This window comes from Ochlerotatus camptorhynchus, unplaced genomic scaffold, assembly GCF_037179485.1.
Source record: "Ochlerotatus camptorhynchus isolate MF236.1 unplaced genomic scaffold, CSIRO-AGI_Acam_v1.1 ptg000304l, whole genome shotgun sequence".
NCBI lineage: Eukaryota > Metazoa > Arthropoda > Insecta > Diptera > Culicidae > Ochlerotatus > Ochlerotatus camptorhynchus.
The window spans coordinates 1,462,997-1,490,485 of NW_027040792.1; the positions used below are offsets into that span (position 1 = coordinate 1,462,997).

General features: G+C 45.0%; 1 protein-coding gene across 1 annotated transcript; it reads left to right on the forward strand.

The window, feature by feature from the left end:
* On the forward strand, window positions 1-27,489 carry LOC135707160 (chitinase-3-like protein 2). Its single transcript, XM_065228901.1, has 4 exons — window positions 1-906; window positions 18,118-18,242; window positions 25,376-26,275; window positions 26,334-27,489. The coding sequence occupies exons 1-4, from the start codon at window positions 818-820 to the stop codon at window positions 26,906-26,908; spliced, it is 1,689 nt and encodes a 562-aa protein (XP_065084973.1). The 5' UTR covers window positions 1-817; the 3' UTR covers window positions 26,909-27,489.

Consider the following 27,489-nt stretch of genomic DNA (forward strand, 5'->3'; position numbering starts at 1 on the left):
TCAGTCTGTTTTCAACTTTCGTCCAAGGTAAAAGTTCGAATCGTCGGGAATTCTGCTTGGTGCGAAGTTCTGACCAACCGATCCGAGGGGAAGTTTCATTTCCGTGTCGGAATTTTGTGTTTTTCGCAGCAGAATTGGTGTGTATTCGGTATCTATTGTCAGGTGATTAGTGCTACCGTAGATTTTTTGATTGTCGATGAAAAGATTAAAGCATTCCGCAACAAGGTGTGTTTTCGAAAGAGCAAATTACCGTGATCATAATTGGATTAACCTCGGCGAGTAGGTTCCGTCCCAGCTGGGTTTTGTCAAGTGCGAAATAGTTGAGGGGGAGGAAAAAAAATCGAAAGTGACCATCGTCCGTCCGACCAACCGATTGGCATTCGTCGTCGTCGTCACAGGTCACAAAGAGAGCAAAGCAAATAGTGCGGTGCTAGCTGCCAGCAATAGCAAAGCGACAGGGGCTCAGCCCCAATCGCGTGATTAGCGAATAGCGTTGTTGTTGTGGTCGGTGTAGAGTGTGATATCGGGTCTGGTGGTGGCGAGCTGCTCTGTAAAAGGGATTAAAATATGTGTGTAAAATGTTTCTGTGCTTTCCGTCGTTGTTGTTGTAGCAGCTTGAGAAATAACAATATTATGTAAATTTATTCATCCCAAGCGTCGGAGAGAGCTTTTGGGATTGGAACGATCGGTTCCAGCAACTTCGAGAACATCGCAGTGTATTCAAAATAGTGTTTAACCAGCACCGCCGAACAGAGCAGGGGGCGGAATATTTCAACTTTCCGACAGTCGGAGGAAATATGCTTCCATTGCCACCACTATGATAGCAGCTGGAACGAAACGAACCGGACAGAGAATGTCCAAACAGCAAGGGAAATATGAGTTGCTTAAGGAGGATACTAGTTTAAGGTACGCATACAATTTAACTATTTTTCACCATTCCGGAGCGTTCTTGAAAGTGTAATAAGAACAATCAACAAGCTCATGGGGGCCAAGCATTTGATTACGTTCCTTATCCTCTTTGTGTCGAATAGCACTACAATTATTACGATTATCAATAAGGGTGGGAGGTGGGAGAAGTGGCTTGTTTGTCTTCTGGTTTCATTACAGCGTTGTTTATGCGTAGCGTCGTTCCATTATTGCTTTCACAGGAACAGGCCAGGCAAGCCTCTGTTTACGTCTAATTTATTGAAAAGCACGGCATCTAGCGCTTCATTATCAGCTCGTTGCTTGTAGTTGTTGTTCAGTTGGTACAGAACTCAATCGTTTGGGTTCGATCAACTTGTTTTGATTTACCCTGCGGCTCACAACTTGAAACTGGAACGATTGTGATTCGATTATTCAGCACTGTCGATGCATAATAATTCGTGCTTGCTCCACATGCCACCTGACCTGGGTGGTAGAACACGATTTTAAATCAGAGCACAAACATCCCCTTCTCTGTAGAGCACTCTTCCAAGTAGGTCATTCGATACGCGCGTTGGAAGGCTTCTCCTCCCTTGGCCTTTCGAAGGTGGTAAATCATAACCCAAATAATATCACCCCCAGCCAGCACCGTGCCGATTATTCTCCAGTTACGCTTGTCTAAGGATACGCGAGGGGGGAAAGCCTTATGAAATGCACTTCCTTTCAAGTGCTCATCCAAAGACCACCAAACATATGGCAAACCACAGCTCTTTTAAAATCCTGAGTGAGTCAACCACTGGTGAGATTCTGCCTTTCTTACTTATTGGAATTTAAATAGGTATTCTAAAAACAGTCGCTGCAAGTCCGGAATTTATAAATTACTTTTCTGGGAAGTCAGTTGTCTTTCTCGGCTATTCTCGGCATTTAAAATAAGCGCAGAATTGATATTTTACTAGTGGATTATAAACCTTTCTAAGGTATAAGAAAAATAAAACAGTCATAAAAACCCGGCATCATATTTCACGATCGCACAGGCTTCTAAAGCTGTTTCTTTATACGACGTTTTCCCTCCTTTATGGTTTTGCTATCACACTGAAAGCTTATAGGGTGATTTGCGTCTTAGTCAAATATTTTATTTATCATCGTCAAAGGGGTTGAATCCTTGAGTGCCATTTTTTTGCTAAACGATGCCCTTGATGAATCTTTACAGACTCGCAGACGGTAATAGGCCAAGGAATTGACGAAGCCGTCATTTCCCCTTCGTGGAAGCAAAAAAAAGTTGCAGCAGATTTAAACCGAATACTGGGTAATTAATTTGAATTATGGTCATTTGAGGATGATTTGTTAGTAGTTTCCGTTGTTTTGAACGAGCATCGAAAACAGTGCAGCTTGGTAAAAGCTCTATACATGACAAGATATAAAGAGTTCCGGAAGTGTGCTTCAATTCCCTTTACTTAGCTTACCATTCAAGCTAAGGCTGGGTTGTCCTTTGCCGTACATGGACGTCGTCTCCATTCCAGCCGTTCCATGACTGCATGTCGCCAGTCTCGATGTTTGGGGAGTTTCACAGATCACCTAGTTCCAGTTGGGTCGTTTTCGAGAACCAATTCTATCGGGTTGCAGATTTGGACAATGGGTGATTTTCCCAGCACCCATCATTCGCCTCATCCACGTTCCATCTTCCGTCTACGCAACAGCTTCTTTTCGAAAACACCAAGGGTGCGTTGATCCTCCACGAGCACAGGTCGGGTTTTATGACCGAATCGGACTACCGGTCTAATCAGCATGTTGTAGACAGTCGACCAGAGCGTCTTTGAATTTATCTGCTTGTGCCGTCACCAGTGAACTCGTCGATCACCTCGATTTCATCGCCGTCAATCAAAATTGGTGATGTGAGGCTAACATTCTTCTCTCTTGAACCTCTTCCTCTCATGTATTTCGTTGACAAGTCCAGTGAAGTCTCTCCGAGGTCCAATCCTGCCGACATTTTCAATACATTACATGTTACTACTAGACTTGAACAAGTCTGAGTATCACTGGACTTACATGGCTATAGTCTATATTTATGCGCTATGTACATCCCACTCGACCGAAGTGGCGACGTCGAAGTTATGGAAGCGCATATTGCCTCAGTCAAAGAGTTGTGCGACAAGGCATCTTGTGATGATAAGATTCTTGTTTGTGGCGATTATACCTCACCGAAACATCTTCACTAACCGCTGCAAGTATTGCTCTCGTTGATGGAATGGATTTCGTTAATCTCAGTCAACACAATACAGTCCGAAATGAACTTGTAGCCGCACGATGTATTTGGTATTTTGCAACGGTAAAAATGATTTCGATATTGACGAATCCGCTGTGCCGCTTTTACCTATTGATGCTCACCATCCTTCCTTAATTATGTCGCTACCTGCTCCATTTGACTGGCCATCTCACCCAGCTTGCAACGTGGATGATACGGCAGGGCTTCTAGAGTTCAAGAAAATTGATTATGTGTCATTACTGCAGTATCTTTTTGATTAAGACTGGGTCGATGTGTTTGAATGCTATGACTGTGCGTTTCTGTAACATTATTCAACATTGGTTGGAATCAGATGTTCGTCTCAAAAGACGATCAATTTCCCCAGCTTGGAGTACTCCTCAGCTTAGAGTGCTGAAGCGTGAGCTTAACGCAGTCCAGAGAAAACTACGTCGTCACAGAACAGCTGACACGAAGCGCGACTTCAAGCGTGCCAGTATCGCTCACATTAAACTTAACAGTGCCTTGTACAAATCACACGTCCTCAGAGTCCAGTGGAATTTGCGGCGTAACCCCCGGAAATTTTTGGAGCTTTGTCCACATCAAAAGGAATGATTCGAGTATACCGTCCAACATGCTACTCGATGGGAAAGAGTCCGCTTCTCTTTGCGAAGCGTGTGAGATGTTTGCTAAACACTTTGCATCTGTCTTCGATAAAAATATGACAAGTGTCGTTGAAGCTGAATTTGCTGCCTCTGATACACCCAGTGACTTAGTGGAACTGAGCACTTTCGAAGTAACTCGGGATATGGTACTTTCAGCAGCAAGGAGACTGAAAACCTCACTCTCTCCTGGTCCAGATGGAATTTCGGCAGTGGTGTTCTGCCGTTGCTCAGCTGCCTTAGCAGAACCTTTATCAGCCATATTTAATGCATCCTTTGAGCAATCAACTATCAAGGTATCACCAGTCTTTCGGCAGCGTCCAAACTGTTTGAGATCATCTTGAGCGAATTTGTCCTGAATCGCTCGAAGAACTACATTTCAACTGACCAGCATGGATTTTTCCCGGTAGATTCATAGGTTTGAGCTGGACGATTTATCTTTAAGATAATTAAACATGACATTTTAACCAGGTTTGCATACAAAATCGGACTGGTTACAGCTACAGATATAAATTCCCTCTAGAGTTTACAGTTGCTTTAGAAGGCTGCCGCGATAGGTCAACACTTCGTCAGCTCCCATAATCTAGGACAAAACATCGTCAGCCCTCACGAAGCTGAGGTTGCTGAAAACGCAACTAACTTCCATCAGATTCCTAATACTTTTCCCGAGGAATCCGACATTACGGCTGACGAACTGATGGCCTATATCAAATCATCTAAAAACATGAAGGCCCCAGGTTTCGACAACATCCTGAATCTGGAACTCAAACACTTGAGTTCCACATTCTACAACCATCTGGCATTGATTTTTAATCTATGCCTTCGACTTGGCTACTCTTCCCTTCGTGTTGGAGGTCAGCTAAAGTCATACCCATCCGGAAACCTGGGAAGGATCCGTCCTCTCCTTCAAGTTATCGACCAATCAGCCTTCTCTCAGGGTTATCAAAACTGTTCGAAAGAGCACTCAATCACCGGCTCCTAACATCTGCCGAAGAAAACAACTTCTTACTCAAGAAACAGTTTGGTTTTCGGAAAGGTCGTTCGACCGTCCACCAGCTGACTCGAGTAACAAACATTCTCAGACGGAACAAGTCTGTTTCGAAAACATCTGCCATGGCGTTGTTGGACGTTGAAAAAGCGTTCGACAATGTCTGGCATGATGGCCTGGTCTTCAAATTGCAGCAGCACGGTCTTCCAATTTTCCTAGTGAAGATAATTAACAACTATCTATCGGACAGGACGTTCCAAGTCTCTCTGAATGACATCACATCGGATGCTTTCAACATCGGTGCCGGGGGTTCCACAAGGAAGCATCCTTGGCCCCATTATATTCAACCTGTTCACCTCCGATATGTCGGCTCTCCCTGAGAGCGGTGAGAAAACAAGACCTACTGCATCAGGATCTGTCATGATTACCTGAGTGTTGTCAAAAAATCGTAAATATTTACTCTGTGTGCAGCGAAAAATTGTTGGTGATTCGGGTGTGGATCGGTTCATCGTCGAGGTGTTATTGTGATTTCACGAGAATACACAGCGTTTCCGAGTAGGGCTTACGGATCAGGCCAGGTGGCGGAATGTTACCAATTTAACGATGGAAGTATCCGCTATTGATATATAACTCTTCCTTCTCGTGGGATTACGTTTTTCGGCAACACTGCACTATCCAACAAACACATTCAGTCACTCACGAACAGCCGACTCACACCGCTTGCCTTAGCTCACATAGTATGTGGCATTTTTCCATAGAAAATGTACGCTCAGTCATACAAAACAAGTATTGGGTACCATCACGCAAGAATAAACGGGCTGATAATGCTACTGACTGAGTGCTCGGTTGTCAGTGACTCATTTACCTCTCAATCATTCAGACTCTCACGAGGCAGTGAATGAAAATTACTTATTGAACCTGACTGTTTTGCGCACTGTTTGGGGATACAATTTCAAGAAACCAAAATCGACCGCGTTACGAAAAGTGGTCAGGTTTTGACCACTTCTAACTCTGTCAATAGCGGATGGATTTTAATTCTAAACAAGCCAATCGATTGAAAATACTAAAATCAACGCTTTATCAATTTTTAATTGGTCACTATTGAAAATTACACAAATGTCCAACTGTAGCAATGGTGATCAAAATTATAACCGATTGCCTGCAAAAAGCGCTTTCCCTAACACAGATTTAAAAATCAAATTTCATTCGGTCTCGCCGAACGGTGCAAGACTAGTACTCGCTGAAGCCGCTTTAAGCTACATTTATGTGTGCCGCATGGTTATATCGCGTTAATTTTTTTACTGGTGCAGTAATGCTGCTATCATATTCAATTATAATGCACTTCATTTTTAGGCAACTATAATTCCCGTTAAACACAGTAAACAGCGCCTACGGCACAAGAAAGATTTAAAAAAATCCTTCCCGCCGCTCGCGACATACTTTCCTAACAACGTATCACGCATGAACAGAGCTTGCTTGCGAATATTTGCAGCAGTTGTCAAAAATGTTGACGTAAAGTCGAAACAGAGAACCAGGATTTTTCGGCTTCACACAAAGTATATGGGAATGACGTTTGTGTCATAGATGTGGTGTGGTGGTGTCCGATGGTATGGACTTCTTGAACCTGAATCAAGTTAACGTACAGCTGAATAATTTAGGTCGTACTCTCGATTTGGTTTTCGCATCTGAGACCAGTTGTGCTGTGGTATATGATGACAGCGAGTGATGACTACCGAAAGTTGAATGCAGCACTCTACAAATCCCACGTTCTACGGGTGCAGTTTGGTGTACGCCGGGATCCAAATTCCTTGTGGGGCTTCGTAAATACCAAGAGGAAAAATCCGTCAATTCCGCCCAATGTGGTCTATGACGGCAGGGAGTCCAAGAGTGAAGCAGAAGCGTGCGATTCCTTCCAATCAGAGTCATCGTCCGACGCCGAGGCCGAACTGGCTGCGTCTAACATATCGCTGGACGCAGTTGATCTGGACACGTTCTAAATATTGCCTGCAATGATTATTGGTGCCTCAAAAAAGTTGAAGAGTTCATTTGCTCCTGGCCCGGATGGAATTCCTGTTCTCCGTCGCTGTACAAACGTAGTAGCTGAGCCGTTAGCCTTCATTTTCAACCACTCGTTCAAGCAAGGAGAATTTCCTATGAGCTGGAAACTGTTTTACATGTTTCCTGTGACCGGCGAGATGTCAGAAACAACCGTGGGATAACCAGCCTTTCTGCCGCTTCGAAGCTATTCGAGATGATCGTCAGCGATCATATTCTGCGTGCTACAAGACCCACATCTCGACCGATTAACACGGATTCATTCCCGGCAAGTCCGTAGTTATAATTTGTTGGATCTAACTACACCCTGTTTTGTGGCTATGGAAGAAAAAGCGCAGGTAGACGTAATCTATACGGACCTGAAGGCGGCTTTCGACAACATCGATCGCAAAATGTTACTCAGGAAATTATCACGATTGAGAGCCTCGAATAGACTGGTGTCATGGTTTTCATCGGATCTGACTGGCAGTGTGCTGCATATTAAGCACGGATCTTGTGTTTCATCGCCATTTGCTAGCACGTCCGGCGTCCCACAAGGAAGCAATTTGGGGCCGTTACTATTTGGCATATTTTTCAATGACGTTGCATCTTCACTTGGCTATAGATACAAGCTCATATATGCTGATGATCTAGTGATATATGTGGTGGTACGCTGCATCGAGGATTGTCTTCACCTGCAAATGTTGCTCAACATGAATAAACTTGTTGTCCGATCACGGACACTGGAGATGGTGTGGCAATCCTCGGCTCGGAGGATTCCAGCTGATTTGGCCAATTCCCCCTGTGGGAATGCCAACAGGAACACAACGAAAAGCTCGACTGAAATCCAATTCAACTCATAGCCCTGAAAAGGACTGTTTTGGCTTCGGCTTGTCCAAAGAGGAAAAACGAGAATGAATTAAAACTTTCAACGGCGCTATATTTCGGTGTTTGCTTTACAAAGCTTGTGGACTGTATGATTGCGACGCGCAAAATGCGTCGCTTTAAATGTGTTTGGCTTTCTTCTTTTTGATGTTGCATTCATTCAATTCTCCTTCATTCATAACCAATCAGCACTCGCTGCACGCTCGTTGGTTTGTGGTCGGTCGGTCGCTCGTCGCTCGGTCGGTGCTGCTGCTTGCATGCTCGTGCCAAGCCAGCGGCAGCGTAAGGAAATGATCAAAGCTTGTTTTCAGGGTCTTGATACAAATTACACATGTAGCACATTAGGGTTAGTTTCGGAAACCGATTACCCGCGGTCGCCTCGGGGTTAGTAGAGTTTTAAAGGATTGGGTAAGTGGTTAGGGCGATTACACAAAACAACTACTACTACTACTTCTACAACACATTACGTTCGCTTCAATCGCGAACATTCTCCCCCCGGGCAAAGAGGAACTTGATAAACGACAGAGGGCTGGTGTTGAATCAAAGGGTAAAGGGGCCAACTTCGAGATTGGGCGGCGGAAAATACCATGAGAGGTTTGGACATCTGCAACCCTAACAATTGAATCTGATCCGGGGTAGACCTTCAGAATTCGAGCCAGTTTCCACGCCTGAGGTGGAAGGTTATCTTCCTTCAACAATACTACCATCCCTGGAGTTACATTCTTGGAACCCTTTGTCCATTTTTGACGGGTTTGTAGGGTATTCAAATACTCGCGAGACCATCGCTTCCAAAAATGGTCACGGATACGCTGGACAAGTTGCCAGCGTGTAAGTATATTAATGTTTACATCTTCAAGTGAAGGTTCCGGAATAGCAGTCAATGGGCGACCAATGAGGAAATGCCCGGGCGTAACAGCTTCAAGCTCATTGGGATCTGAAGAGGACGGAAACAGTGGTCGGGAGTTAAGGATCGCCTCGATCTGTGTGAGCACAGTGTAATACTCCTCAAACGTCAGCGAAGCATCACGAAGAACTTTTTTAAGGTGTGTTTTGGTACTCTTTACTCCAGCTTCCCACAACCCCCCAAAATTGGGCGCCCTGGGTGGAATAAAAGTCAATTTTATCTCCCGAACCTGACAGAACTCATTCAACTGTCCATGCAGTTGATCACTTTTGAACAACTGGAACAAATCGTGCAGATCAGATTTGGCTCCTACAAAATTTGTCCCGTTGTCCGAGAACAGTTCCTCGATGAGACCTCGTCGAGCAACAAAACGATGAAGTGCTGCAACAAAGGATGAAGCAGACAAATCCGATACCAATTCCAAGTGTATGGCCTTGGTGGTCATACAAATAAAAAGACAAATGTAAGCCTTCACTAGAACAGGTTTCCTACTTCCTTGGCGAATGAAAACTGGCCCTGCGAAATCAACTCCTGATTTCGAGAAAGGTGGAGCTGGAACTACTCTAACCTCAGGTAGATCGCCCATAGATGGCTGAAGCAACCTCGGATTGGATCGGAAACATGTAACACAAGATCGGATGATTTTCCTGACAACAGAACGAGCATTCAGAAGCCAGAATCTCTGGCGGACCAATGAAATGAGACCAGACGGACCAATGTGCAACATTTCGCAGTGCATTGCTCTTAACAACGATTCGACAATTGGGTTTTTGTCAGGGAGTACGGCTTGGTGCTTTGAACCATATGGCAAACATGAGTGCTTCAGTCTTCCACCCACTCTCAACACACCATCATTCATAATAACATTCAGACTACTGAGTCGACGCAAAGGTTCACCTGATTCAAGCCGACGAATTTCGTCAGAAAATGCGACTCCTTGAATATACTTAACAATCAAATTCAATGACTCTTTCAACTCTCGCACAGTTAGGTATTCCGAAGTGATGCGTTCCGATTTGGGAGACCTTGCATTTACAACAAATCTCCTGACATATCCAATCACTCGCTGAAGCTTTCGAAATGAACTAAAGGCAGTCATAACTGGGAGGGTTTCAGGAACAAGAACGGCAGTAGACGCGGTTACTGGTTTCAATTCCGGTAGTTTATCATCGGGAAGAGGATTAAGCTCATCAATCTGATAGCTATGACTTCGCAGAAAAGGAGGTCCGTTCCACCAAAGTTCGTTCGAGGCAAGGAGTTGGGAGGGTTGACCACGACTGACAACATCAGCTGGGTTTTCGGACGACTTGATGTAATTCCAATTAGCATCAACAGAATGATCAACAATTTCTGCAACTCGATTGCGAACAAAAACGTCAAGTTGAGATAGAGGCTTTTTTAACCATGAAAGAACGATCTGACTATCCGACCAATAATGGATTGAGTGGAAGTTCATCTTAATTGCCGGAAGAACCTTCATGGCCAATCTGATTAGCAACAATGCAGCACACAGTTCGGATCGGGGAATCGTCAATCCCTTGATTGGAATGACCTTCGACTTACTACAGACAAGAGCTACCTTTACCCCATCATGGGTTACGGTTCGGATATAAAGACATGCTCCATACGCATAGGCAGAAGCGTCGGCAAAGCCATGAACTTCAACATAAACATCATCAGGGGCACACATATACCGGGGAATTCTTATTTGGTGGATGTGATTTAGAGAATCACGAAATATGGTCCAATTTTGCATCAACTGACCATTCAAAACATCATCCCAATTCAGCTTACTCATCCAGATTTGCTGCATTATCACCTTAGCAACTATTATTACAGGTGACACAAGACCAAGGGGATCAAATAGTTTAGAGATCTGCGAGAGAACATTCCGTTTGGTAGGAGGAGAGCTGGAAAGACTTGGTAGTTCCACGTGGAATCGGTATACATCCTCAGTCGGATCCCAAAGAAGTCCAAGTGTCTTGATGGCCTGGTTAATATTCGCATCTTCAAAAGACAAGAATCTTTCCCTTTCTTCTTCTGGAACTGACTCCAAAATCGCTGAGTCATTCGCACACCACTTATGAATGGGAAATCCCCCTTTTCGGAGTAGCTCCGTGAGCTCGAGACGACATTGGATGGCCCCTTCTATGGTTTCAGACCCAGACAGAACATCATCAACATAAAAATCTTCAAGAACGATCTTGGCTGCAATCGGAAATTGATCACCATCATCAATAGCAAGCTGCTGAAGTGCCCTTGTGGCTAAGAATGGCGCAGAAGATGTACCATAGGTTACTGTCGTTAATTCCAAAACTTGTAAGGGATCATTTGGATTTTCTCTCCAGAAAATTCGAAGCAAAGAAGTGTGGATTCTGGCAAGTGCTATTTGCCGGTACATTTTACTAACGTCAGCAGAGAAGGCGAACCGATGCTTACGAAAACGCAGGTTGATCGAGAAGATATCATCTTGGACCACTGGTCCGATCATCAAAGCATCATTCAGGGAAGGTCCATTACCCTTCGATGAAGCATCAAACACAACTCTGAGCTTCGTTGAAGAGCTCGTAGGCTTCAAAACCGCATGGTGAGGGACATAATACTTCAAAAGCTTTGGAGGATCTTGAGACTCATCAATCTGAATACAGTGACCGAGGGATTTGTACTCATTGATGAACTCTGCATATTGTTTTTTCAGCTCAGGGTTTTTCAGGAACCGTTGTTCCAGCATGAAGAATCGACGAAGAGCAATCGAACGATTGTCTTCTACCCGATGAATAGAATCTTTCAGGGGCAACTGAACAATGTAACGACCATTCTGGTCGCGATGGGTTGTGGAGCAGAAAATTTCTTCGCACAACTGTTCTTCATTGGTGAGAGGATTACATGAATCCACGGATTCAATCGACCAAAACCTTTCCATAGAATCAGCAAGACTTTGCAGACCCACAGAGTAACAATGTTGTGCAACATGAGACTCTTCGATAGAACCAGCAACAACCCATCCAAGCCGAGTTTCTTGGAGGATTGGAAGTTCATCAGCCATCTTGACTTGACCTGGCAGCAATAATTTGAAAAACAACTGAATTCCAATCAGCAAGTCAATTTCACCAGGAATATGAAATTCAGGATCTGCAAGTGGAAGATTCGGAGGAATGTTCCACTTCCTTATGTCAAATGGAACAGATGGCATAGGGTCAGTAACTTTGTCAGCAACAAGACACTCAAGTTGCGCAGCATAGTTAGAATTACAAGAACGTATCTCAATTCTAACCATCTCAGATAGCGTTGAACGCTGACCATTTGCTCCGACTACCTCAACGTTAGTGGAGAAACGGGGTAGATTCAAAGACTTAACCAGACTACGAGAAGTAAGGTGAGCCTGGGAACCACAATCCAAAAATGCTCGACAGTATTTCAGATTTCCATCCGAATCCTTAATCTGAACCCTAGCGGTCATCAACAAACTATGACTCAGACGTGGGGGTTGCTTCAGTGAACGCGAGACTGCACTATTGGACTGGGATTCCTTGGGAACAGATTGATATTGCACATTTGGGACATTTGATTTCAAGACAGACTGCGAAACATCAGGAAAAGGTTGAGACTTCGAAATTGACTGTGAAACCTCAGAAACAGACTGGGATTCAGCGTTCGAGACATTGGATTTCGAGGTAGACTGGAAAACCGGTTTATCACTATGCAGAAGGGTATGGTGTCTACCCTTGCATTTAGAACACGTATATGACGATGTACACGAATTACTTAAATGACCCACTTTCAAACAATTAAAACAAGCTTTGATCTCTCTTACCTTGGCTTGGCGTTGCACGACGGTCATCGCTCGGAAGATCTCGCACTTGAAGTTCGGGTGGGCTCCAGTTCCACACACGTCACAGGACTCCTTTCCGGTGACAGCAAAAGCTTTGGTAGAGATGCTCTTAACTTGATTCTTGCTTGGTACAGATGGCTTCGTAACGGGCGGCTTCACGATCGCATCCTCGCACCGCTCCAGGATTGCGCAGCGCTTCTTTAGGAACTCCATCGTGTCCTTGTACGTGGGAATTTGCTTGTGGGGAACGGTTGATTCCCATTCCATCCGGGTTTTGACATCCAGAGCTGTTGCCAAGAGGTTGACAACGAAACGCTCCGACATACCGTTCATCACTTCCTCCATGAGCTTCAATCCATCGATGTGTCGGGATACTTCGTCGACTAATTCCCGAAGATCCTTGGCACTTGTTCGGTTCATTTTCTTCAGGCTAAGCAGCCCCAGGATGTGTGTGTCTACGATGAGCCGCTTGTTTTCAAAACGTTCTTCCAGCAGCTCCCATGCTCCGGCATAATTATTCTCGTTCAAGGTGCAGACGTCGATGATTCCAGCGGCATTACCAATCAACGCTTTATCAAGGTGGTAAAGTTTGATGGCGTCGGAATCGGTGGATGTTCTCATGACGTCGAGAAACATGGCCTTGAAACGTGGCCAGTTCTCGGGTTTCCCATCGAAGGTGGGAATGGGAGCCTTGAGTGGTTGCTGCTGTACGATGATGCGAGGAATCCCTTCTCGCTGGGACGATGGCATCGGACGAGGTTGCGGCTCGGTCATCGACTGGATTAATGTTTCGACCAACATGCAAGCCTCGTTGTGTTGGTCTTCGAATAGGATGTACGTTTCATCGTGGTCCACTAGTTTTTCGGCGGGAGTCAAAGCGACGATTTGCCGATGAATATCACAATACTCCTGGTAGTGCGTTTCCAAATTGCGTGTGAAGACTTTCAGCTGCACCATACTCAATTGCCTTGCTCCAGCTCCAGATGCATCTTCAACGGCATTCCGGATCCTCGTCACTTTGGCCTTCGCTTGCCCACGAAGGTGAACAAGAGTCTTCACTTCAGCCATCTTCTCCTTTTCGGTCTTCACAGGTGTGTGTTGAATTGGCATCAAGCACAGCGATCACCTGCACAACGGTAGGCAGGAACGGACAGGAATAAACACGTTCCACCACTTGCGCACGACGTAAAACGTTCGCGTACGTTTTGTTTTGCACACGCGACGACGAACAGGTTCGATTTCACTCGCGACTGTACTTTCGAAGAAACTTGCGGTTTTCCTTTTAGCCAAGCCACAAGAAAATTCTAAAACAAAACTCTGCGAGCTTTTCGTGAGGTAGCAGGAAATCCGATCGGCTGATCACAGCGACGAAAGGCAGGAACTTTTCGATAATCGTCAGATTGTCGAAACGCTGTTGCGGTTGCAACAGAAACGGATGGGATCACACGGATCCGGCTCGAAGGACCAAAAATGTCCGATCACGGACACTGGAGATGGTGTGGCAATCCTCGGCTCGGAGGATTCCAGCTGATTTGGCCAATTCCCCCTGTGGGAATGCCAACAGGAACACAACGAAAAGCTCGACTGAAATCCAATTCAACTCATAGCCCTGAAAAGGACTGTTTTGGCTTCGGCTTGTCCAAAGAGGAAAAACGAGAATGAATTAAAACTTTCAACGGCGCTATATTTCGGTGTTTGCTTTACAAAGCTTGTGGACTGTATGATTGCGACGCGCAAAATGCGTCGCTTTAAATGTGTTTGGCTTTCTTCTTTTTGATGTTGCATTCATTCAATTCTCCTTCATTCATAACCAATCAGCACTCGCTGCACGCTCGTTGGTTTGTGGTCGGTCGGTCGCTCGTCGCTCGGTCGGTGCTGCTGCTTGCATGCTCGTGCCAAGCCAGCGGCAGCGTAAGGAAATGATCAAAGCTTGTTTTCAGGGTCTTGATACAAATTACACATGTAGCACATTAGGGTTAGTTTCGGAAACCGATTACCCGCGGTCGCCTCGGGGTTAGTAGAGTTTTAAAGGATTGGGTAAGTGGTTAGGGCGATTACACAAAACAACTACTACTACTACTTCTACAACACATTACGTTCGCTTCAATCGCGAACACTTGTCATCAGCATCGCAAAATGCCACGTGATGACCTTCCATCGTTCCAAAGACCATTTGACCGATCTTGGTGATGTGTTGGATTCGAAGCTCTCCTTGCATTCCCATTACCCATCGATTATTTCCAAGGCAAACCGTCAATTTGGCTCTATCTCCAAAATTGCCGAGGACTTCACGGATCCACACTGTCTAAAAGCGCTATTATTGTTCCATCGTGCGACCGATTCTAGAAAACACTTTACTCGTATGGGCCCAAACGACGTTACATGGAACCTAAGAATCGAGCGAGCCCAAAAAAAGGTTCATACGGCTTGCTCTCAGGAATCTACCATGGCGTGATCCGTCTAACCTTCCAGCGTATCCCGCTAGATGCCGTCTGCTTGGTCTTGAAACACTTGATCGAAGACGAAAATTGCAACAAGCTATGTTTGTCGTTAAATTACTCAACGGTGGCGTCGATTGCTCCTATCTTCTATCGCTCCTTGACTTCCGTGCTTCAGGTAGGATATTACGTCAGCGGTCCCTGATGCAGCCGGGATTTCGTCGTACTCTATATGGTTATAACTAGTCTATATCTGCAATGGTTCGTTTGTTTGCATCGGTTGAATCCGCGTTCAATTTTGGTATGTCAACGCCTAAATTTGTAAATAGAGTAAGAAGATTGAACATAATTTTGATATTCATTAAGACTGTTTGTCAGATGATTTACTAAACAATAAATAAATAAATCATCAGCAGCAGTGCTTTCGGCGCGTGGTGTTGAACATTGTTCTCCAGTACACAACGGAAGGCTACCCGCAAGTAGCAAGCTGCAGCCCATATGAGCGTCCATTCGCCGAAGAAGGAGGCAGAAGTCGCACCGCTACTGATCGGATTCAGTAGCTCTTCGTGAGTCTCAGTGGGCCATCTATGCCAAACGCGTCACCTTCGTTCCAAACAACACACAGCTCGCCAGTCTCATCTGCGTTGAACACCCTAATAGCTCGGCAATACACTATGAATTTGTTTAGGAGTATTTTTTGGACATTTGTCAAGGTCATCAATCGGATGTCAGTTCCCATAAGTTTAAATCTAACATCAGTTCCAAGAACTCAAACGAAGCTCCCTCAACGTCTTTCCAATCCATCGAGCTTATTCAAAGTAACCCTGAACCTCTATAAAGTTCCTTGAACGTGTGAAAAGTTCCGCAAATTTCTGAGAAATTTCACCAACTTTAACGAAGTTCCTTGAACTTAGAAGATTTTACCATAGCTTATACAAACTAAAACTGCATTTCAACGAAGACATCAAATCAAGAAGACTGAGACTATCATCAAGATGGACTTCCGGGGCTACTGTTCTTTACCACCCAGCACAAGTTTGATGTTCCGGAGGAAGTAAGGAAGCAGAAACTTTCAAAGTTTGCCAAGAAATACATGATTTGGCAAGCGATCTGCTCATGTGGTAAACGGAGTGCGCCGTTCGTGACTACCGGGACTGTAAACGTGGAGATCTACCTCAAGGAGTGTCTACAGAAGCGTCTGCTTCCTCTGTTGAAGCAACACGAGAGTCCTACAATCTTTTGACTGGCTCTAGCTTCGTGCCACTATTCAAATGTTGTCCTGGAGTGGTACGAAGCCAACGTGATAACTTTCGTACCCAAGGACATTGCATTGGAATACTCCATGGAATTCCTTTCAGACTATCCTAAGAATTCCCTTGGAAATCTGCTCATAATTCATGTGGAACACCTAAAATTTAATTTTGATTTATCTCCTCATAATTCTCCTGAAATTGTAGCCAGAACTCCTCATCAGAATTCAATTGGAATTATTCTCACAATAGCTTAGTAACGAATGCCTGAAATATCGCGTATTTCTGTTCATTAGGTTCCACCGGGGTTCCGCCAAGTTTTGTAAGAATGCGCAACAGTGGTATCAACCTGTGGAATTTAACGATTTTAAATTGGCTCACTACTTGTCTAGTCTATAGCATTCTAGTCAAAATTCTAGTACTACACTAAATTTGTTTTGATTCGCTATGGAAGTTTGACAAATAAAATGAGGGGTTCGTGGATTTTCCTATGTTTCGTGGGGTGCATCGATTCAGCTTGGGATCGAAGAGAGTAGCCAAGAAGTTCTTCTGAAACGCTGGTCTTAGAATTACCTCTATGGTAGTATCATAGACGCAACTCTAAGACTAGAAGGCCCCGAAGAAACGTACTTTTTGGCTCAGCTCTGGTACTCTCTTCGGTCCCAAGCTAATCGATTCACCCCTCGAAACATAGTAAAATCCACTAACCCCTCATTTTATCTGTCAAACTTTCATAGCGAATCAAAACAAACACAGTGTAGTACTAGAAATTCGACTAGAATGGGGTACGTTAAACGATTTGCTTGGAACCAATAGACTAGTCAAGTAGTGAGCCAATTTTAAATCGTTAGTTTCCACCGGTTGGTAGTATCGCGATAATGGAGTAGACGTCATTGAGAAAGGGATGAACGGGGGGTGCCCAATCGAAATGTATTGGGATATCATCAATGCTAAACTGTAGAAGAGTGGAAAATGGCTAAGGATGCTATTTCAATGGCCAGATACTGGAAAAAAGCGGCCGGTGAGGTGGACCAGCAGTTGATTCTTCCAATATCATTTTATTCTAAACCAAACAGATTCTGATATACACACGATTGAAAGTGTACGGATTTTAACTTGACAGGGCTTTATTGCATTTCTACGATTTTTTTAATTAGGGAAGCATCTCCAAAACTCCTGGCCCATGACAGTCCCATGTCATGTAGAGTTTCTATTTACATGGGACTTTCAAATTTTTACTAAACTTTATTCTACATGTTAACATCAACCATCGCGTGTCATCTGAAACTTAGATGCACTGGCCATCCGGTCGTGATACTGTGCCTTCAGCGATGGTTCAAACATATTCTTCTTTTTCTTTGGCCTTCTCACGTCCCCACTGGGACTTTACGCCGGCTCTCTACTTAGTTGTCTTTGAGCACATCCACAGTTGTTAATTGAGAGCCTTTTGAGCCTGTGCCATGTACAAGTACAATCATACTCTTTGACCAGGGAGGTCGAGAAATTTTCCAACGCGAAAAACACTTAGACAAGACCGAGAATCGAACCCACCCACCTCCAACACGGTCTTGCTTTATAGCTGCGCCTTTACCGACTGAGCTAAGGGAGGCCCCGATATTATAATGAAAACAAATTCTCCCAAAGCCAAAAGCCAAATAACTAAACATTGCTTCTTTCGCTTTGTTTGCCAGGCTTTTCGGATTGATGGCTACGCGGATGCCCTTAATGGCTCTTCTGTCAGCGTGTTCACTACCCAATCGTCCATGCAGGCAGGCATTCCATAATCCTCACATGGAATGCCCTAGTGAAACCGACACCCCCCTCAGAAAGACCTAATCGAATTTATGACCGTAGCCCGCCCAAATGTGGCCGCACGAGGAACGGGAATCTAAGCCTCCACGTGAAACACATACTTCCTTTCACCCTGGACAGTCTCGAAGTTTGCTAATTCCATTATGTTATTGTTCTCTTTTTCTTTACAGGAAGAAACACACCTACATTCAAGGATGCCTTCTGCTGGCCTTATGCGCCATGTCCAGCGTGGCAGTGTACGCGACCTGGACGATGATCTACCGTCAGAATCTAATCATTCCACCGACACTAATCGGTAAGTTTACTTTGGGAGCCATCGTGGTGTAGAGGCCATAGGTATAGGACCCATTTCCACGCTCTATGCCAGTTGATAGCTTAATCAGGATTTATTGACCGCGGCTTTGCGGCCTTTCGCCTTTATTCGGGGATTATGTCGTTCTGGTTGATTGCAGCAGGAAAGTACTTTTTTCACCTTTCTCGCAATTCTACGAGCATCGAAAGGTAATATTATCGCTTGATAAATCACTTTTGCTATCTAAGGACTGTTCAGTTTTATAAGGTAGACGTCTTTATTTCAATATACGAAGCTCAATTGTTACCTAATTTTGTCTTATCTTCGATTAACGTGTAGTTTAGGAAACAAACCCTTGGATGTGACAATTGAATTGATTTTGCACAAATGGTGCACAAGGGCAGAAAAATAGCGAGTTATGCGAAATGTTCGAAATCAGCAGAGTCAAAAATCATCAAGCAGTTTGGAGAAGAGTACACTATTATCAACTTGTGGAAACTAAAGATTTTAAATTGGGTCACTACTTAACTAGCCTATTGGTCCCAAGCTTGGTCTAGTCGAAATTCTAGTACTACACTATGTTTGTTTTTAATTCGCTATGAAAGTTTGACAGATAAAATGAGGGGTTCGTGGATTTTCCTCTGTTTCGAGGGGTGCATCGATTAGCATGGGACCAAAGAGAGTACCAGAGCTGAGCCAATAAGTTGAGCACGTTTCTTCGGAACATTCTAGTTTTAGAGTTACCTCTATGCTATTATGGATATGCCAAAAACTAGACGCAGACAAGAACCATCGGATCCAGATTTGGAGAGAAGAGGTGTACGGCTTCTTACATCACAGCATTCCTACTTCGTGCAGGAAATTGCGCAAGAACTAGGGGTCAGCGTTGGAACGGTTCAAAATGTGAAGAAGAACAACAACCGGAAGCATAAAGCGCCGAAGAGAACAGAATATCAACAAATTCGTGCCAAGAAACGCTCCCGAAGGTTGCATAACCAGCTGCTCGAGAGAAAATTCGGTTGTGTGCTTATGGATTATGAAACCTATGTTAAATTGGACATAAGAGCGCTTCCAGGACCGCAGTTTTATAATGCTGTTATTGGTTAGAAGGTTCCTGATAACATCCGTACAGTTCAAATTGACGTAGAACTACGTAGTCTTATATAATAAAAGTTATTTGTTAACTGTAGCAGGAGCTTGTGTTTTGTGTAGGAATAGGAATTTGAGTGGGGTTCTCTCTGTTTATACTCTTTAGCATGACTATGATTGCCCTGAAAAGAACATTTTGATATGAAATTTAGTTGGGACATGTTCCGAAATTTTACTCTTTTGGAAAATCTTGGTGGCCCTAAAAAGGACCGATGGTAGTACAGGCTTAAAGCCTTTGGAAGATGATGATGACGTACTGCCGGATCAGCAAATCTGTCCGGTCCGATCCCATGATGTCCTCCGTAATTTGGTGTTTAGATTTTAGGCTGTTTACACCTATGCTAGTTAACTAGCTCAACCAAATAGCATAAATTTCAGTTGTTCCTGGAATTGCATGCTGACGCCCTGTTTACATTATGCTGGATACTTTTTAGTACATTTCCAGTATACTAGCGCTAGTGCACTATAATTGTACTAAAAAGAAGCCAGCATAATCTAAACAGGGCGTCACCAACTACCAGCATAAAATTTCAGGAACAACTGAAATTCGTGCTAGTTGGTTGAGCTGGCTGAGCTAGTGAACTAGCATAAGTGTTAACAGCCCATAAAGCTGGTAATATTAATTAAATAAACAATTCCATCTGAACAATGCATTAGGTCCTAAGTAACATTGGTCGATTCTCGTCATCGACTTTCATTTTCGTGTGGCGCATTAGAAGCTAGATAATAATTTCTCTCATCGATCTGTGGGCTGAATATGGCTGGGAATGTCTTAATATAGCCATGAGGATGCAAAGAGATAGTTCAGTTATCGCTCAGCTTCTGAGACGTGCAGACGTTTTTCTCGATTGCGCTTATCACTAGTGAAGCATTTACGTTTTGGATACCCTTCTATCCGCTGCGCCGCGTCGCGTGCAAATGGTTTCGCGATGAGGCGAGAAAACACTTTTAAGATTGACTATTCGCAGTTCTCCGTCAAGCCGTCGGTCGAAAAACTCTATGGTTTTTGTCGTTCGGTTCTCGGTCTAAATAGGGAAGACATTAAAAGACTTCAGTTACAAAGGACAGCTGCAATCCTGCCGCCACTGCAAAGAGCAAGCGCACACTGGCATATCATGTGTCCAGAACAAAAAGCTACGCGAATGTCACGAAGCAAACTGGACAGGCCAATAGGTCAACAACCGGTCAGCAACCCAAAAAAGCTGGTGCGAAACCACCAAACACGAAACTAGTCGGTCAAAAATCCACTACTCCGCAGCAGGTTCTGCGCAAATACAACGAGCGCACAATGCGTCAAGTTCGTTCCTAACAACACCACAAGCTGTCGTGGTTTTGGATGACGTGTTCAAAAAGCCAGAAAATGCGCTGCGATCGCAGAGCAGAAGCAGCAACGGGAACGAAACCGATGAATCCTCCGCTTCCACGAGCAGTAGACGAAGCCGAGGAAAACCAGCCGGTAAAAAACCTCGCCGGGATGACGACGACGACGAGAGGGACGAGGACAATCGCTTATAAATGGCTCTCACGCCGTACAACATCTCGTCCATCAACATCGGCACCATCACGAACCCCACGAAATTGAACGCGCTCCGAAGCTTCATAAACAGCCATAGCCTCGATATCGTGTGTCTACAAGAAGTAGAGAACGAGCAGCTCTCCTTGCCTGGCTACGTCGTTTTCTTCAATGTGGACCATACGAGAAGGAGAACAGCTATTGCCTTGAAGGAACACATCCAGGCCACTCACATCGAGAGAAGCTTGGACGGCCGACTGCTTGCGCTGAGAGTGCAAGACACAACGATCTGTATCGTTTACGCTCCCTCCGGCTCTTCGCTACGTGCAGCTCGGGAGAACTTTTTCAATGGGACGCTTGCCTACTATCTCCGCCATCGTACCACGCATGTCATTCTGGCCGGCGATTTCAATTGCGTGCTTCGAACAAGTGATTCTAGCAGCCCAAACACTAGTCCCACCCTCAAAACAGCCGTCCAGCAACTGCAGCTTCACGACGTATGGGAGAAACTGTGTCCGCGTGATCCAGGTTTCACGTACGTCTGCCGTAACGCACAGTCGCGACTTGATCGCATTTACGTCAGCAGTGATTTGCGCGATCACCTGCGAGCAGCACATGCACACGTCTGCTCATTAACCGACCACAAAGCGCTGGTACTCCGACTTTGTCTCCCCCATCTTGGTCAAGAGCATGGCCGTGGGTTTTGGTCCCTTCGGCCCTATCTTCTGAGTGACGATAACGTTGCCGAGTTCCAATACCAGTGGCAATATTGGACCCGGCAGCGCAGAAACTATGGCTCCTGGATCGAATGGTGGATTTTGTTCGCAAAGCCCAAGATCAAATGCTTTTTCAAGTAAAAATCTCGAGCCGTCTTCGATGAATTCCACAGTGAACATCAGTATCTCTACAGTGAGCTTCGGTTAGCCTACGACGGGTATTACCAGCACCCTGAAATGATAACCACCATAAACCGGTTGAAAGATGAAATGCTAGCGCTTCAACGGAGATTTTCCTACACGTTCATGCGAATGAATGAAACATATGTGGCGGGAGAACCCATGTCAATATTCCAATTGGGGGAGAGGCGAAGGAAGAGAACCGTCATCACGCAGCTGCAGACAGAGCAAGACGAAACGATAGCAGAGCTACGAGCGATCGAGACGCACATGATGGACTACTTCTCGATGCTGTACTCGGCGGAGGAAACAGAAGAGAATGAGAACAGTTTCGTCTGCGAGAGTGTTATCCCACCCAATGACCCATCGAATGAAGCCTGCACGGACGACATTACGACGGCAGAAATCTGGTCTGCAATAACAGCGAGCGCCCCACGAAAATCTTCCGGCTGCGATGGTATTCCGAGAGAGTTCTACCACTGCATGTTCGACGTCATCCACCGAGAGTTGAATCTGTTGCTGAATGAGGCACTCAGCGGAAATCTTCCTCCAGCGTTTGTCGATGGCATCATCGTGCTGGTTAAGAAGAGAGGCGGCGACGACGCAGCCCGTTCATATCGTCCGATCTCGCTGCTCAACAGCGACTACAAGCTCTTCTCCCGCATTCTCAAAACCAGACTCGATCAAGTGATGAGAGAGCACCACGTCTTGAGCGACGGGCAGAAATGCTCCAACTCAGAGCACAACATATTTCAAGCCACTCTTGCTCTCAAGGACCGGATAGCACATCTCCGCCACCACCGCCGTGCCGGGAAGTTAATCAGCTTTGATCTCGATCACGCTTTCGATCGGGTCCGGCACTCTTTTCTATTCGAAACCATGCGCTCGCTCGGCTTCAACCAGGATCTCATCGCTCTACTCTCGCGAATCGCCAGCCGGTCCACCTCTCGGCTGTTGATCAATGGGCACCTTTCTCGTCCGTTCGAAATTCAACGCTCTGTACGGCAAGGGGATCCGCTATCCATGCATCTCTTCGTTCTTTACCTGCATCCACTAGTGTGCAGACTCGAAAGAGTGTGCGGGAATGATCTGCTGGTGGCGTATGCGGACGACATCAGTGTGATCGTCACATCGACCAGGCAAATCGATGAGATAAATAGGCTGTTCACTCGTTTCGAGAGAGCTGCTGGCGCAAAATTAAATTTGCGGAAAACTGTTGCCGTCGATGTTGGCCTTTGCGAAGGCAACAGAATCAACACTCAGTGGCTACAAACAGTCAATGTAGTTAAAATTCTGGGTGTTGTTTTCGCAAATTCAATACGACTGATGACAACGATAAACTGGAATGCGCTTGTGGGGAAGTTCGCGCAACAAATGTGGCTGCATTCTCTGCGCACGCTGACGCTGCATCAAAGGGTCATCATGCTCAACACGTTCGGAACGTCCAGGATATGGTACCTCGCGTCCATACTACCGCCGTTGGAAGTGCATACGGCAAAAATAACATCAGCAATGGGTACGTTCCTCTTTAGAGGGACTGTCGCCCGTGTCTTAATGATGCAGCTGGCACGCAGCAGAGAGAATGGAGGCCTGAAGCTGCAATTACCAGCTCTGAAATGTAAGTCACTCGCAATCAACCGACACCTACAAGAGATCGAATCCCTTCCTTTTTTATAGATCCCTTCTTTTCCACGATAATCCCCGCCCAGCCATCTCAATAGATCTTCCCGACCTTAGACAAATCCTATCAAACTTATCCCAAATTTCCCACCAAATCCAATAGAACCCCTCCACCGATCAAATTCACCAGTACTTCGTCCAGCAAACTGAGCTACCAAGGGTGGAACGTAACAGTCCAGCAAGTGACTGGTCACGCACATGGCGAAACATTGCATCGAGGCAACTTAGTTCAGCGCAGAGGACGAAGCTTTACTTGTTGGTGAACGAGAAGATAGAGCACCGCAAACTGCTATTCGTGATGCGGCGAGTAGATGACGAAAACTGTACGCATTGTGGCAACCGTACAGCAGAAACTCTCTCCCACAAATTTTGCGCTTGTGCTCGCGTCGGCCCGGCTTGGACGGTTCTTCAGCAGAGAATAGCTGTCATCTTGGGTGGATGGAGCCGACTCGAATTCGAAGAATTGCTAAGACCTGCCCTATTAGGAATAAACGGCAGACATAGAGTGGCAATCCTGAATATGTTTATTACATATATTTGCTTCGTTAACGATTGTAACGGTAGAATTGATATAGCTGATTTGAACTTCCATCTTGATGTAGCAAATTGACGGTAAAACAAAAAAACTTTGTATGCTAAACTGACCAAATAAAACTTCAATTTTACATAATAAAAAAAAAAAAAGTTGGCAAGTCAATGTTACTTAAGACCTAATGCATTGTTCAGCTTGAATTCTTCTGGGGACAACATAATTTTACACTCAAAAAAATCCACACGTTTGATCGTAGTGTTTAAACACTTGATTTTTTTAAATGCACAATCACATTTACTTTAACTGTATTTCACCTTGGTTTAATGTGCTATACACGTTAATTTATAGTGTTTCAAATTTTGAAAATCATTCACTATCTATGCAAGTGTATTGCGCATTGAATCACGCTACTGTTCAAAACAGATGGATTTAAAGTGTTTTGCATTTCAATGCGATGTGAATTTGTGAAATGCTTGCTTAGAAAGGTAAACAAGAGTTGTGACTTTATCCCGCCTCATATATGAGAACAACCGTGGCACAGTGAGATCGATCGAAGACTCCTGCACAGCCCAACAATCCATGATCGAATCCCAAATCAGACCCAGATGTGTGAAAGCTCTGGCCTCTGGCAGTTTTGTTTATATATTTGTCGATTCATTTTTAGAGTCGGTAAAGTAGATTATTGAACTATGATGTGCAAAGCTATTGATATCGCCATATGAGGCACATAGAATCCAAGTGTTCCATAATGTTCAGGCATGGTTCATATCATAAGATTCACACATGAAATGGATGTTTCACAATAAACGCAAAATTAAGTGTGAGACACATGATGATGACAAGTTGAATTTTTGAGTGTATATTAACCTCAAACCTCAACGATTTTTAGGAGCAAAAAAAAAGTAGGTACTTATACTCTTAAAACAGTACGTGTGGTAACCCTAGGTGTTAGCAGCTGACTTCCTATAGAAAATGTCTCCCCTACAATGTCAGACAACCCATAATGTTCATACATGCTACTCAAGCAAACTAATATCCAAACTCACTTGATTGAACACGACTAGTCAAACAAATACGATTTCGTTTTCATCCAAATCAATCATTCCAAAACAAATGTCCCGTTCACAGACAAGCGCGAAGAACAAAGAACTTCGCAGTCCGGGTTCTTAATTACCCAGCCAGCAACCGCGCCTCACTCGCAAGAGCCACTTCAAAAAACCAGCCGTCCTTTGTTTTGCATACCTAATTCCATTTCGCGTGACTTCAAACGGAAAAACGAAACAACAACAAAACGCGGGCGTTATTCGCTAAATGCTTAATCACACACACCCACCCCTTTCTTTCTTTCTTTCATTCTTCCTTGCAGACATTCCACCCCTCTGGCGGGAACGGCTTCGCCAGTACGCGGAAGTCTACAGCACATTCCAGTCCCCACCGTCGGAGGCGTCGCCGACCGCCACCGAACTGCTCGTGTCGGAGGACACGATAGCGCAGATTCTGAACACGCAACCCAGCAGTGCCAGCCCGAATGACACCTTGGTGGGCACGGATGCAGACGAACAGGACGCGGAACAGCGCATCAAGGAGTTGGAAAACGAACGGATCCTGCCGTCCAAGTTTGGTAATTTCATCTACTCCAAGGAGGCGTCCAGGGGAGGCAAGGATTTACGGAAGATTGTGTGCTATTACACGACTCCGTCGATGAGTGGCCGGGAGGATCGGCGGAGTAGCAGATTTCGAAGGGACCTCTTTCCGGAGGATATTGATCCGCATCTGTGTACGCATGTGAATGTGGGGATCATAGCGATTGTCAACGGAACGTTGTTCATCGATGACGATCTGAAGACGGTGTTCAATCGGACGAAGCAACTCAAGAAGGCTAACAAGCAGCTGAAGGTGCTGCTTTGGGTTGGAGGAGGCGGTGTGGGGGGATTCTCGGAAATGGTTTTGAATCATGCCAGCAGGAAGCTGTTCATTCAGTCGTTGAAAGCCACGCTGGAGCAGTACCAGCTGGATGGGGTGGATCTGGATTGGGAATTTCCGGGAAGTTGCTGCAAAAATAGGATGCACTTTTCGCAGCTGCTGCACGAGATTCGAAGGGAGTACCAGAGGGAACATCGGACGTACATTCTGAGCGTGGCGGTGGCAGCTCCGGCCATCATCGCCTACATGTCGTACGATGTGAGGGAGATCAACAGCTACGCGGATTACGTTAACATTATGACGTATGATTACCATTTTTACTCGCCGGATACGCCACAGACGGGTAAGATTTAGCTTTATTCGTTAGTCGGTCTCGTTCAAAACGAATCTTTAAATTGCAGGTCTCAACGCGCCGCTTTTCCGGAGACAGAACGAGCAATCGCTCTTCGGTACCATGAACATCAACACTTCCGTCCACTACTGGATGTCGCAGGGACTGGAGAAGAGCAAAATCATCATAGGGCTGCCGACGTACGGGCACAGCTTCCAGCTGGTCAATTCGTTCAACAACAAAATAGGAGCCCCCGCTGCCAGCTTCGGCCGGACGGGTATGATTGGTTACGCGTCCTACTCGGAGATTTGCTGGTTCCGAAGGCATAATATCTACGTGCACCAGGTGTACGACGTGGAGAGTTGCTCGCCTTATCTGTACGCCGGTACGGAGTGGATTTCCTACGAGGATGAACGCAGCCTGGAGTGCAAGGCAAATTGGATCAAGGAGAATGGGTTCGGCGGGGCCATGATATTCTCGCTCAATACGGACGATTTCGGGCAGTATTGTGCCGACAATGCCCTGTTTAGCGACGAAGGGGAGGGCGGTTTTGCTGGGAAGGGCAACATTCCGAGGGAGTCTAGCAGTTTTCCACTGCTGAGGAAGATTCATTCCATACTGGTGGACAAGTCGCCGGGAAATTAGGACAAGATATTAAGCAATGAAGCGATCAGAGAAAGGGCACTAAGAAATGAAACAATAACGAAAAATACGACTTATAATGTGTAAGAGTAATATTATGTATTTCAATTACGGTAGGTTCGAGGATAGCGAGAGGCGCGTTAGGAGAAAAGTGATATACGACGACGGTTGGCTGGTGTGAGAGCGCAAGAGCATTTGTATATTTAGGTGAATCAATTGAAACCGTGCATATTTAGCTAGTTGTTAGGGAGATGAAAATCAAAGATCTAATCGATATTACCATTTTGTTAGCCACATATTTTATTTGGAGTTGCAGCAGTGAAAAACAAGCAAATGACACAGAAGTTCTCGAAATTACAGAAAATGGAAATTATCTAGTCATGTCGCTTCGATGTGGTGCGATTTCAGCTATTAGATTTTTGTTTATGAGGATGGGGGGGGATAGTCTATCGGACTCTAAGTTTTAAAAGTAAATCAAAGTATTCTAATTGACACGTTATCAACTGAAGCGAATAATAATGGAAAAAAAAGTCATATGTTTGAGGCCAATTGTCTTCCAAAACCGACAAGTAAAGGGTGTTTAT

Bases quoted from the DNA above. Each gene is read 5' to 3' on its own strand.
- LOC135707160 (XM_065228901.1), top strand. From the start codon at position 818: ATGATAGCAGCTGGAACGAAACGAACCGGACAGAGAATGTCCAAACAG. The intron at 18,243-25,375 runs GTAAGTTTACTT...TCTTCCTTGCAG, and splicing joins CATTCCACCGACACTAATCG to ACATTCCACCCCTCTGGCGG. The intron at 26,276-26,333 runs GTAAGATTTAGC...TTTAAATTGCAG, and splicing joins GCCGGATACGCCACAGACGG to GTCTCAACGCGCCGCTTTTC.